At 42.1% G+C, this 14,112-nt stretch overlaps 1 protein-coding gene across 1 annotated transcript in view; it reads left to right on the top strand.

Annotated features, from left to right (window-relative positions):
• The window catches only part of Cpa6 (carboxypeptidase A6), a 186,927-nt gene extending 180,674 nt beyond the window's left edge, over window positions 1–6,253 (top strand). Inside the window, exons 10-11 of the mRNA XM_037206486.1 lie at window positions 1,347–1,431; window positions 5,686–6,253. Coding sequence (XP_037062381.1) covers window positions 1,347–1,431; window positions 5,686–5,873 — 273 coding nt within the window. The 3' untranslated portion in view covers window positions 5,874–6,253. The remainder of the gene's footprint in view (window positions 1–1,346; window positions 1,432–5,685) is intronic.
• The last annotated feature ends 7,859 nt before the right edge of the window (window positions 6,254–14,112 follow it).

Here is a 14,112-nt window from a genome sequence, read left to right as displayed (position 1 = left end):
TCTTCAAATTGTAAGAACACTTGCATTTGCTATAGAACATTGCTAAGACTATTGGAGACAATATTGAATTTTTTCCATAGACTCATGACAATGTTTACATTTCTTTTCTATTGGCTCCTGTAAGAATGTTGCCACCAGTGAGATCACTATGAATTGGTCTGCCAGTGCCCGGAGCCCTGCCCTGGAGTAGCCACAAATCGGCAAACAATGCCACGTGTATTCCTGAGCATAACAAGGACAGCCACCAGAGGCTCGCTCCACCACACACCATCATGTTCCCCGGGGTGCTTCAAATGAAGTATTAAATTATTCACAGGCAAATTGAAATGGGAGAGTTGTGTGCTGGTTTCAGCATACTTCTTTCCTCTCATTTGTCATCTGATACCTGTCCAAACCCTCACTAAAACTAGTCCTTTGATAGCATCTGAAAAGGTTTTAAGAACAGTACTGTTCTGTTAAAATACCTGTCATTTAGGATTTTGACCATGTTGAGATGTGTGTGTGTGTGTGTGTGTGTGTGTGTGTGTGTGTTAATTTTTCCTCTGACTTTCTGCACCTTAGCAGCAGCTTGACTTGCTTTGTGAGAGACTCTGTAACCTCAGAAGTCAGGAGGTGTCGTTAAATTGATATTCTTGTTCCCAGTAGGAACAAACACACGGCATAAAGATAGCCAGTCGTTTCCTTGGTGGTTTCTTCATTGATCCAGATGCATTTGAAATATCTGTGTATACCTACTGAAATACATGCTTGTGGATCAATATGATTGTCTGAATACTCTTGCAGACTTATGCTTCTTCAACATTCCTACGAGAAATATCGATTAAGTATCTGTTATATATACAGGGCAAGATATGAATTGGAGAGAAGATTGACATTTTCTCAGACCTGTCGACTATCTTGTCATGCACAGAAATAAGTGACCCTGAGATAAGGGAAGCGGATGGAACACCTAAGTAGCTTCAGGAAATATGAGCACCTGTCATAGCTCACCCATTCTTTGCTGGGTCACCCCAGGACACGGCTCCAACCTCACTGGACTTTCTTCTTCTCGTCTACATAATAGAACTGCTGTCTATCATTGGTTTGTGTGGGGATCAACCAAATCAAAAGTTTATGTTTTAAAATGTGCTTTGATCCTCAGCACTGTAAAAAATAATAATAATAAAGTGTGTTGCAAAATATACTATTAACATCACAAGTTACTATTACTAAATAGAGCTGTTAGCTAGTGAGCCCTCTCGGCTCTCTCTGTTGACCACCAATGAGGCTCAAGCAATATGCCAGCATTTCTAGAAGCTTCAGTGCAGCAATACAAGTGACCCAGTTTCTCCATTTTGCCCTCACAGGAATTTGCAGCTCGCAAAGCTGTGAAGGCACTTCGGTCAGTCCATGGGATACGGTACAGATACGGCCCGGCCTCCCAAACATTGTGTAAGTTTCCTGTGCACGTTGTATAGAATCATCTCTCTTGAACCAATATCCTGTGCCATGACTTCCCTTTAAGAAGAAAAGTGTGCTCTCCCTGAAGCAAAATTTGTGACGATCACACTAGCCAAAGAAGATGGGAAGAGTTGATATCTGATTCGCTTTCCACGGCTTGACAAAAACTGCTGTACCAATTTAAGCCAGTTCTAAGCAGAGAATATGCTAAGCGTGCGGTAATGACTGTAAGTTGAATTGAGATCCCCTGACAGTGGAAAGTACCAAAATGGGCTCCTTAAGCAATCTGTAAGTGCTGTACGTGTGGAAATAGCCTCAGGAAGATAATGAAGTAAATGTTTCAGCTCTCCAAGAGCTTCCCTTTTATCCTTCGTCTCCACCATTCCTGTTATGAAATGGCATTTCCTATACAGCATCCTCATCATGATTTTCTCTTGAAGACTGGTTTTAAAGTGTTTCTTTATTATATAAAATATAAAGGAACCAAGGATATGGAAAGAACTTGGATACTGTATGGTATGGATTCTATTCCTGAGCCTGCCAAACATGTTGTCCTGGCCAGGGTATTGATTAATTCTGGCTTTTTAATTTCTCCAAATGCCACATGAGTAATTGGATTACATCATTTCTCGTGGCCTTCCAAATTCTACAATTTATTGTTATCGGGAAAATCTAGTGAACAAGCACATATATGTGGATGTCTGTGTGCATGTGATCACGTGCTGTGTGTCTGTGTGTACTTAACTGGAAGCTGCTTATGTTCCTCCATAAGGCCAAGTTTCTCCTTGGTTTCTTGACATAGTCTTACTGCCTTTGTTAGTAAACTGCAAAAGCTCTGGGTCTGGTGTCCCGGGTTTCGGCACCAAATGAAAGTAAATTGATGGCTGAAACTGCGAGGAAACAGTTCAGCCCTAGAGGGCGAGGTATCCCGGACACCTCAGAGCTACTTAGGACAAGAGCTCTGCACTGAAGGTGTCCCGGACACCTGGCGCTGTTTAGCACAGCTCTGATGGCTGAGACTGCAAAGAAACAGCCCAACCTTGGAAAGAAAGGTTTTCTGACTTCTCAGGAGAGTCAGGCCTGGAACTGCTTCAGCAAGGAAGGATATCCTTACTCTTCAGGGAAGTCAGGGTATCCTGACTCTTCGGGAAGGTCAGGATATACCTGGTGTGATGGTATGATGGGGGATGGTTTCCCCGCAGGACACAGCAATCCTGCTCCTCTCCTGGAGAGCCACAATCTCTGGCTCAGTGTTACCAGCTCTTTCTCGCTCAGTCCACTATGGGACGTCCCAGCAAGGTTCTTCTGTTCAGCTCCCCCTTGCTCAGCCCACTATGGGATGTCCCAGCAAGGTTCTTCTGTTCAGCTCCCCTTGCTCAATCCACTATGGGATGTCCCAGCAAGGTTCTTCTGTTCACTGGTCAATGAAGGTCTTCACCCAATACTCTTTTGAGAAAGAGGTTTATTTGGGAAGGAGGAGTCCAGGAGAGTAGCTGCCTCTACCAGGGTGGAGAGAACAGCTCACAACTGACCGGGCAGGGCGTTTTATACAGGATGCCTAGGGGGCAGAGTCAACTGTGATTGGTTAGTTTATTTTCTGCCCAGGGATTGGCCAGTTTTGTGAGCAAGGGGCAGAGATGGCCCTGATTTCAGGGCCAAACTGTGTTTCTTTCACTGGCCTTTCTAGGCTTTTTGACACTACCTCTAAGGCCAGGGCACATTTCTTTTACTGACTCTGATTCTAGGGGCCAGGAGTGATATTTTGGTACTAGTTTCAGAGTCAGGGCATATTTCCTGGGTTCTGGGTTTGGGGACAAAGTGCTCATTTCTCCGGATCAGGTCCCAAACACAGGCTGTGTTTCTTTCCCTGGTCCTGGGCCCTAGGGCCAGGATTCTGCTGTCCTGCTCTGTGATTGGTTGATTGGTTTCACAAGTCAGTTGGACAGGGGCAGAGATGGCTCTGATCTGAGCTAAACTGTGTTTCTCTCACTGGCTTTATCTGAGCCATCTCTCCCTAATTCTGGGCTCCAGGGTCAGGGTGGGTTTCCCTAGCCAGCCCCTTTTCCCTACAGTCTTACCCCTCATTTTCTTCAAGAAAGGTCAATTTGTTCATTAACATTACAGGTCAAATAAGTTTATATTAAAAATGAGCAGGGTACAAGTGTCAGTGGGTTTATTCCATCGTTCATGATCGTAGGTCCATGTTGACCTTTTAAAATGGTTTCAGCTCCCTCCCTGCCTGTCTTCCCACCTACCTCCCTTTTATCTCCCTCCCTGTGCCCACCCCCCCCACTTTTCCCTCTGACTCACCCTTTCTCTGCCCCCCTCCTCCCCCCCCTTCTTTACTCACATGGTCTTGATGTATTTCCAAAGCTTACATTAAATTTGCCATCCTTCTGCCCCAGCCACAGCTACTTTGCCTGACTTTAGAACTGCCACTTAATAGTTCTCTTGAACGGGGAAGTAGCATTTCCAATCAATCACATACCAACTGATACCAATGTAATACCTATATTGACAATTTTGTCATTTTCTAAGTCTTACCAGCATGCTCATTTTGGAACAAAGCATAGCCACACTATTATATTTACAGAGAACAATCTGTTACCATAGAAATGAGTCTGTAACATCACCATGATGTCATGCTTGGCACCTGCTATCTCTGTTTGTACTCATCTACTTGTACTCTGTGCAGAGGGACACGAGTCACAGCACATTTTCTGTCCTTAGCCAAAGCCAAAGGGATCTGAGGGGTAACAGAGCAGCTTGTGATCCCAGCACTCTGTTGTTGGAGCTGGAGGAAAGAGGACTGATGAAAGCCGTCTTGGTCTATATAGTGAGTTCTGGCCAGTTTAGTCTATAGAGCAAGTTTCAGGCCAGGTTAGGGCTACATAATGAGACTGTGGGGGTTTTGTTTGTTTGTTTTTGTTGTTTGTTTGTTTAAAAAAAGGCCAGGTAGTGGTGTCCCACGCCTTTAATCACAGCACTCAGGAGGCAGAGGCAGGTGGATCTCTGCTTGTTTGAGGCCAGCCTGGTCTAAAGTGCAAGTTCTAGGACAGTCAGAGCTACACAGAGAAACCGTAGCTGAAAGTTTTTCTGATCCCACCCAGTTCCTACCGCCCTGCAGTCCCACAGCCACTCAGACCCAAATGAACACACAAAGGTTTATATTAATTATGAACTGTATGACCTACTGGCTCAGACTTCTCTCTAGCTAGATCTTACATCTTAAATTAACCCATTTCTATAAATCTATACTTTGCCACGTGGCTCATGGCTTATCGGTATCTTTACATCTTGCTTCTCATGGCGGCAGCTGACAGTGTCTCCTTTCTTCTTTCTCTCTAGTTAGAATGTCCTGCCTAACCCTGTTCTGCCTCACCATTGGTCAAACAGCTTTATTTATCAACCAATCAGATCAACACACATTCACAGTATACAGAACGATATCACCCATCATTTCCCCCCTTTTTTTCCTATTTAAAAGGAAGGTTTTTAACTTCAACATGTCTCAAAAAAAAAAAAAAAAAGGAGCTCAGAGTTCGGTGGATAAAGCGTTTACTGAACCAAGCATGAGGACCAGAGTTTAAATCCTCAGAACTCACAGGTCAGGAAGGGGCTCAACAGGAGTGAGAGAATGGGGAGGTGAAGAAAATAAGGGGGCTTTGGAAACAGAATTCCAATTTCCCAGACCTTGAAAGAAAAGAACTGAGTCCTCAGAACCGCAGGTCCTCGGTGTAGATTGCTTATTTGTGAATAAAGTGAGTAATGCAAGGGTAAAGAGAAATGTTGTGGGAACTGAGGTTGAGAAACCGAAAGCTTCACCTTGGCACATCCTTAATGCTAGACCAGATCCCCAAAGATGATAGCAAGTATGATTTGTAAGATTCATGAGCCAGAGGCCAAAGAACTACTCATTTATTCTTTTAATTTTTGTTTGTTATTCCTTTGTGTATAGCAGAATGCGTATGGAGGTCATAGGACAACTGGGTGGAGTCTGTTCTCTCTTTCCATCTTTATGTGGGTTCCATGATTGAACTCAAGTCCTTTGCAGCAAGAAGTTTACCTGCTTAGCCATCTACCTTAAATCATTCTTAGTAAAATGCTATTTCATTGGAAGGATTTGGTAGAGTTTAGTGAATGTGCTGTGTGTGTGTGTGTGTGTGTGTGTGTGTGTGTGTGTGTGTGTGTGTGAAAACTAATGCAGACTCTTTAGTGAAGTGAATGTTTCTTTTTGACTTTTAGACGTAAGCTCCGGTAACTCAATGGATTGGGCTTATAAAAATGGAATTCCCTATGCATTTGCTTTTGAACTGCGAGACACTGGGCAATTTGGATTTTTACTGCCTGAGATGCTCATTAAACCCACCTGCACAGAGACCATGCTGGCTGTGAAGAATATCACAATGCACCTGCTAAAGAAGTGTCCTTGAGAGAAACAAGGTCTGGTCTACCAACCCAGAGAAAGCAGATTCTGACCAAAAGGCTGTTTAGCCAAAGTAACTGTGACCTTAAAGGATCTTTTCATGCAATTTGACACTTTATAACAATAGAAAATTAGGGCACAGCCTGCTTTCGTATGAGAAGAAAATCCACTTTATATCCCTTTAGAGTCTTATCTGATTACAGGGGGAAGGGAATGTTTTCAAATTCCTTTGTCTCAAGAAGTGTACAAATTAATTGAGGATTTCCTTTCAATCAACCTCTATGCCCTCGATTAAGATCTAGGTTACCAATAATGTTTAATTACTTGGTTCTTGTTTGAAATGGAAAAACTCATCTGTATTTCTTAATAAATATATAATTTTTCAAAGACTAACGTTATTCACACATTCATCTCAGTTTAGTGCACTGTTTCCACCCATACAAAGTCTGGCAAGTGTTTCAGTAGAGTCCTGAACCCACAGCAGCTATGGTTCCCTGTGCAAGAGAGACCCCAGCAGCACTGAGTCACAGGTAGAGGAGGGGTACCTGAGGCTCCCCACTAACTGGGGATGTAGTGGTGGTTAAGGGCTGCTGGGAAACAGGGAGGTCATTTTCTTCAGATGTGTAGCCACCGCTAAGTCTCTTAGGATCTAGTAAATAACCCCACACTCATGTGCATGCAAGCAAACAACCCTAATTAAATTCTAGGTTATTTAAAAAAGAGTGAGAAAGGAGGAGGAGGATATGTTAGAAGAAAAAAAAATAGACGTCCAAAGGGAGTAGGACAGGGTTAAGAGAGGAGAAGGGGGTGAAAATGATCCAAACACATTATATACATATATGAAATTGTCAAAGAATAAATAACAGCAAGATTGAGTGGCTTACATTTATATTCTGAGAATCCCACTTTACAAAAGAAAAGGAAAAAAGAGAAGTTATCAGGGTGGTAGTAGCCCACACTTTTAATCCCACACTTGGAGGCAGAGGTAGGCAGATCTCTGTGAGTCCAAGGTCAGCCTGGTCTACAGAGCTAGCTCCAGGACAGCCAGAGCTACACAGAGAAACCCTGTCTCGAAAAGAATAAAAACCAAAACAAAAAGGAAAGAAAGAGAAAGAGGGAGGGGGAAAGGGAGAGAGAGAGAGAGGTTAAATAAGTCAGGCATGGTTATAATCCAAGATACTCAAGAGACTGAATCAGGATTCTAAGATCATAGACTGCCTGGGCTACAGAGTAAGTTCAAGGCCAGCATGGTCAAATCAATGAAATTCTCTGAAAATAAAAAAGGGAGGTGTAGGGCTGTAGCTCAACAGTGAGACACTTTACCTAGCATGTGTGAGGCCTTGAGTTCCTCTCCAATGCTGACAAAAAGCAAAAGTCAGTATTAATTACAGGTGCCAGACACAGGAGCTTTACATTAATATTCTCATTTACTCTGCACAGTACATGATTCAAATGAGGAAACAGGATCATAAAGGTGACATAGACTTCCATTTACAACAGGATATGTATCTTCATCATGGAAAATAACTTAAACTCCTGGACAAGATAGAACTTTTCTTGAGATGGGGCCTCGTCTGCCTCTGTCTCTTTACTGCTCCTATATACCAAAACACCAGGCCTGTGATTGCTTTAAATCACCATAAACCATTAGACAGGAAAGTAAAGAAATCTTAGGCCAGGCCTTGAATGAATACAGAAATCTAGAAAGGTAAAACATGCACTGTTGACCTCAGGGATGCTTACAGACCTGAATTTCACAGCATTGTGAGAAATGGGACCAGAGAACAAAGTCCAAGGCTACACCAAGCTGTGACACAGTCTAATGGGTCACTTCTGCCAGGATTCTGGGATTTCCAAGAGTTGTGCCTTCGATGTAAGGGTAAATTAGATTACCATACACTCATTACTTTACACACTGTTCTAGTGGAAGATCCACCTCAACTTCCCTCCCCCATCTCTTTCCCTTAACCCACCCCTTCAAAGCCCACCAAACACAGCTCCACCCCCAGAGAGGTTCAAGACCACTCCCACAGGGGATATAAGCTGTATCCCAGAAAACAGACAGGTGGTTTTCCAGTCTCTCTTCCCCATCTCTTTTTTTTTGGGGGGGGGGGGGTGGGCAGAGAACCACTCAGGAACACTCTACCCATTAGACTGGGGCTTTTCTAATCTCGTCTGATTTGGTTTTATTTGGATTGATGCAACGGCAGAGAGGCTTATTGGGGTGTAAAAAACTTATCACACAACTGGATAGAGACGCACACTCACACAAATACACATTCTCTCACACACACACACTCACACAAATACACTCTCTCTCTCTCACACACACACACACATACACACACACACACACACACACACACACACACACACATTATTTCTAATGAACCAGCAGAAAAAGTGACCATTTCCAATTTGGGCAAGAGCAGAGTGACAAGAAATTACCACGATGAGTTTGGAAGGACACATCAGTTCTGATGCAGGTTTGTGACCCAAACTCAGACTTCTTAAATGGTCTGATAAACTTCTAGCCAATAGTTTAGTTCAGATTTGTTCCAGTTCAGACTGGTAATACCCTCAAACATTTGGTGGAAAGCCTCTTAAATGTTTTGTCTGACTAAAACATGACTGTCAGCACAAATGGCTGGCCCGAGAACTTCCAGAGGGGAGAAAACGGCCAAAGGAACGAGGACATAGGTAGCACAAACTTCACTGGTACCACTCAAGTTGAAGATGATGGAGAAATGTCTTCAGGAATTCGAGGGAAAAAAATCACACACACACACACACACACACACACACACACACACACACACACACACCAACTATATACTCAGCAAAAATGTTGATGAAATATTAGGGTAAAATGCAGACATTTTCATAAAAATGAGCTCCTAATAATTTCCCTCTTCCTGGAAAGTCCTAGTGGGAATAAATCGAAAGAGATGTAGGATTCCAAAACACATAATCATGTTTGGATATGAAACGTCCCCCAAAAGTCTCATCTGTTAGGGGTGTCTCTTTTGGAAGCAATGAAACTTGAGGAGTGTGGCTTCCCTGGAGGAGGTTCGTCAGCCAGACAAGGTGTCAACTGTATTTAAGCTGGCCTCCAAGGGGCCGGGGTTAAAGAGCTATCCTAGAATGCTGCATGACTTAGTTCTAAATAATACGAAGTCAAATAGTGTCAGACGTAAACATTCCGGGGCAGAAGGAAGCAAATGCAAGTGAGATGGGAGCACAAAACAGCAGCTTAGTCTTCATGGCCCCTCCATAGAAGGAAGTCAGGTCATCTCTAAGGCCGGAAGAAAAACCTAAATACATGTGCTATTTAAAATCAGAAAACAGGGCCAGTGAGATGGCTCACCAGGTGAGATTCGCAACAATCCCTGGAACCCACATAGTGAAAGGAGAGAGCTAACTCCCACAAATTGTCCTCTGACCTCCACAAGTACACGAGGGTATGTATGTGTGTGTACATATGCATGTGCCCAGAAACATGCACACAAATAAATGTGAGAAAAGAATATAAACAGAAAGATTAAAAATTACTGGACTAATGAAAGAGAATAGGAAGTAACACAGGATGGGATGAAGGACTGTTGTTTTAGCATACACTTCTGCGTGTTACTAAATAAACTTTCATTCCAGGAGAAAGTTAATAAAGGTATTTTAATATAGATATAAGCACAAGGATTAAGAGAAAGGGAGCACAAGAATGATATGAGACACTCCTGAGAGTGTCAATATGAGCCTCTTGAAGAAGAGTCATAGAAAACAAGACCAATTTTATTTTTTAATCAAGAAATGCACATATAAAAGCATATACTTCTTTTAAAGAAAAACAATATTTTAAAAGCAAAGTCATCCTTACTTACTTTCTTGTTTTGAGACAGGGTTTTGCAATGTAGGCCAAGAAGACCTCAAAGTCACAACCCTCCTGACTCTGTTTCCCTAATGTTGGAATTAACACATGTGCCACCACACTAATTTTTCTTTTTTCCATTCCAGAGACATATTTAGAGGACAAGTCTTAGATAAAATAGGCTTGGTTCTGTGGAGAAGAAATACACTCCTCCAGCAGCAAACACTCAGAGTGGCCAGGGGCCAGAGGGTACATACATTCTCTTACATCTCTACCAGTAGGACAGGTACAAGCCAAAATGGCCAGCACAATAAGGAGGGGTGGAGGCCAATGAAGACTCCAGGGATGGAAATAAGATATTTCTCAAAGAACCTGACAACAGGTATGTCCCCTGACAAGACACCAGCATGTCTTGTCTAGTGACCTGTGTGGTTCTTGCTGCCAGGAAACTTTGCCCCATGGTTGGGAGCTCAGACCTTTGGCTGATGTCCATCCATCAAATAGCATCACCCCTTTGACAACAATTTGTGGAGGAAAAAAACACAACAAATATATAGATAAACCTCAAAATGTATTCGTCATTATATTCGAGATCTAACCTTACCAAGCCCAATATAGTAAAAATAGTTGGCAAGTAAATGCCCAGAACTAGATATTCACATTATTTTATTTATCCTTTCTGTCACACAGCAGAAGTGCTAAGAATACTTTTCAGAGGACAAAGAAAGATGTACACACACAAGTAATAGTAATGATAATAATAATAATCCCCTGACTTCAGGGTATCCAGTTTCTTTACTGTCCATATGTAGATTCAGAATGAAATAGTTTTGATGAAGTTCATGTAAATTCTTACCCATGGTGACTCTCACATTTCAGTAATACTGTATACATTTTATGCCTCAGGTCCTTTAAGTAGGTATTTTAATATTTATAGGCTATTTTCATATTTAATATTTTTAAACAAAGCCACAAAATATATGGAGGGATGATTTATGTTCAAAGCACTCTGCTAGGTGCTGTGTATGAAGAACAGAAATCTTATATTTATGTCAATTCTTGCTTAAGACTATAACATATTCTTCAACTATAAATAGAACATGCATTTTAAAAATTCTTAGTAAAATATCCCCCGTACACACACTACTATAAAGCGATTTTATAATGCTGATTATATGATTTTATTTTTCCACTGAGTTTTAGCAAGTGTTAAAGTTTCTTAGGGGTGCCATAATAAAGTACCCCAAATGGGGGTGGGGCTTAAAGCAATAGAAATGTATGAACTCGTGGTTCTGAAGGCTAGAATTCTAAAATGAAGCATCAGTAGGACTGTGCTCCCTCTGACATGTCAAGGAGAACCTGCTGTGCCTTCCTATCTCCTCTGGTCATTTTTCAGCTCTTTTCTTTGCTACTCCTGGACTTTCAGCTACATAGCTCTAACCTTCACATTGTATGTCTCCCCCTTCACATGACCAGGTTCTTATCAGAACACTGCTTATATTGTACTCAGTAGTTCTTTTTTTTTAATTAGTAACTTTTTCATTAAGAAACATTTTATCCATTTTACATGCCAATCACAGATTCCCCCTCTTCCCTCCTCCTGCCCCTCCAGCCTCCCCCCCCCACCCATTCCCCATTCCCTCCTACAAGCAGGTAAGGCCTCCCATGGGGAGTCAGCATAGCCTGGTACATTCAGTTAAGGCAGGTCCAAGCCCCTCCCCCTGCCTCAAGGCTGTACGAGGTGTCCCACCATAGGTAGTGGGCTCCAAAAAGCCAGTTCATGCACCAGGGATGGATCCTGATCCTACTGCCAGGGGACCCTTAAACAGATCAAGCCACACAACTGTCTCACTTATGCAGGAGGCCCAGTCCAGTCCCGTGGAGGCTCCACAGGTGTTGGTCCAAAGTTCATGAGTTCCCACTAGTTTGGTTTGGTTGTCTCTATACATTTCCCCATCATGATCTTGAACCCCACCCCCACCCCTTGCTCATAGAATCCCTCTTCTCTCTCTTCAACTGGACTCCTGGAGCTCAGCCTGGTGTTTGGCTGTGGATCTCTGCATCTGCTTCCATCCGTTACTGGAGAAAGGCTCTATGGTGATAGTTAGGGTATTCACTGATCTGATTACTGGGGTAAGCCTGTTAAGGTACCCTCTTCACTATTGCTAGTAGTCTAAGCTGGGGTCATCCTTCTGGATTCCTGGGAACTTTCCTAGCACCTGGTTTTTCCCTATCCCCATGATATTTCCCTCTATCATGTATCTCTTTCATTGCTCTCCCACTCTGTCCCTGTTCCAGCTCTACCATCCTGTTCCCTTATGCTCTCATCCCCTACCCTCCACTGCCCACCCCTCATTCTCAGTATACTCGTGGAGATCTCATCTATTTCCCCTTCCCAGGGTGACCCATGAGTCCCTCTTTAGGTCTTCCTTGTTAGCTACCTTCTCTGGAGCTGTGGGTTGTAGTCTGGTTATCCTTTGCTTTATATCTAGTGTTCACTTATGAGTGAGTACATACCATGTTTGTACTTCTGAGTTTGGGTTACCTCACTCAGGATGATATTTTCTAGTTTCATCCATTTGCCCGCAAATTTCATGATGTCATTGTTTTTTACTGCTGAATAGTACTCCATTGTGTATATGTACCACATTTTATTAATCCATTCTTCAGTTGAGGAACATCTAGGTTGTTTCCAGGTTCTGAATATTACGAATAATGCTGCTATGAACGTAGTTGAGTGTGTATCCTTGTGGTATGATTGAGCATTCCTTGGTAACTTTTTTTATTAAGAAATTTTTTATTGATATACCAGCTCAAGAGTGGTATAGCTGAGTCTTGAGGAAGATTGATTCCCAATTTTCTGAGAAACCACCATACTGATTTCCAAAGAGGCTGTACAAGTTTGCACTCGCACCAACAGTGGAGGAGTGTTCCCTTTGTTCCACATCCTCTCCAACATAAGACACTGGGAGCAATAAGTAATAAATGGTACCTCCTGAAACTGAGAAGCTTCTGTAAGGCAAAAAAAACCACAGCAAATAAGACAAAATGACAGCCTAAAGAATGGGAAAAAATCTTCACCAACTCAACATCTGACAGGGGGCTGATCTCCAAAATATATAAAGAATTCAAGAAACTAAACATCAAAATATCAAACAATCCAATCAAAAAATGGGCTATAGAGCTAAACAGAGAATTCTCAACAGAAGAATCTCAAATGGCTGAAAGACATTGAAGGAATTGCTCAACATCCTTAGTCATCAGGGAAATGCAAATCAAAAGGACTCTGAGATACCATCTTACATCTGTCAGAATGGCTAAGCTCACTAGTTCTTTTATTGTTAACTTGATATAACTTAGAGTCACCTGGCAAGGAGGACCTTCAGCTGAAGAATTTCCTTCAAGGGGCATTGTATTGATTACCAACTTATGTAGGAGTTCCCAGCCCACTGTGGATGGTACCATCTCTAAGCAGGTGGTCCTGAGTTGCATTTTTTAAAAAGCTAACTGAGCATAAACACCAGGCAGCAAGCCAATATGCAGCCTTCCTCTGTGAGTCCCACCTTGAGTTCCTCAGCTGACTTCTCTCAGTGATAAACTGTGACCTGGAAGTGTAAGCTGAAATAAATTCTCTCCCCGCCCCCCCCCAAAACTGGTTTTGGTCAGAGAGCTTTATCCCAGCAACAGAAATAAAACACTAGTCATAGGAGGTCATGTAGCCTACTCCAATATGACATCACCTGACCAAATACAGATGCAATAACCCTGTCTCCAACAGACGGGTACACTGAAGTCATACATATGGTTCAAGTTATAACACTACAATCAAAATTTAAGAGACTATTAGAAGAGGTAGAGTAATCTATTTATAACTCATCTTTTTGAATCACAAAATTATCATTCAAATTTTGATGTGTGCAACATAACATAGAAAATGTGTTACTTTTACTTTAAGTTGTACATTACCTCAGTTCTTGATGCTTGTTTGGGGCTGATGCATCATAAAAAGTATTTACACCTAAGTTAGACTGGATTAAAAACTAATTGATTAAATCAGAATTCCATGCAAATGTTAATTATGTTGTAGATTAAGCACAGTAATTATATAATGATTGTGTTTAATGGAATATTTTCATGAATCATAATCAGAATATTGCATAATCAGCCTGAAAACAGCTTCACTGAATATCTAATGCATTTCCCAAAACACACTATACCAAGAACTGCTAAGACAGGTGAAAAATCCCATGAAAATAAGCTTGAAGTTCATTGAAGGCAGATTCTAATTAACTCCTTGCTTCCAACCCCTGACACTGTATCACAATGATGACCTATAGGACTGTGCCCTCTTTCCCTAGTGGATGCCCTATGGGGACCTCTG

The sequence above is a fragment of the Peromyscus leucopus genome, chromosome 5, assembly GCF_004664715.2.
Source record: "Peromyscus leucopus breed LL Stock chromosome 5, UCI_PerLeu_2.1, whole genome shotgun sequence".
Lineage (NCBI taxonomy): Eukaryota > Metazoa > Chordata > Mammalia > Rodentia > Cricetidae > Peromyscus > Peromyscus leucopus.
The sequence above is the reverse complement of the archived record's forward strand: the minus strand, read 5'-3'. Positions and strand labels throughout refer to the sequence as shown.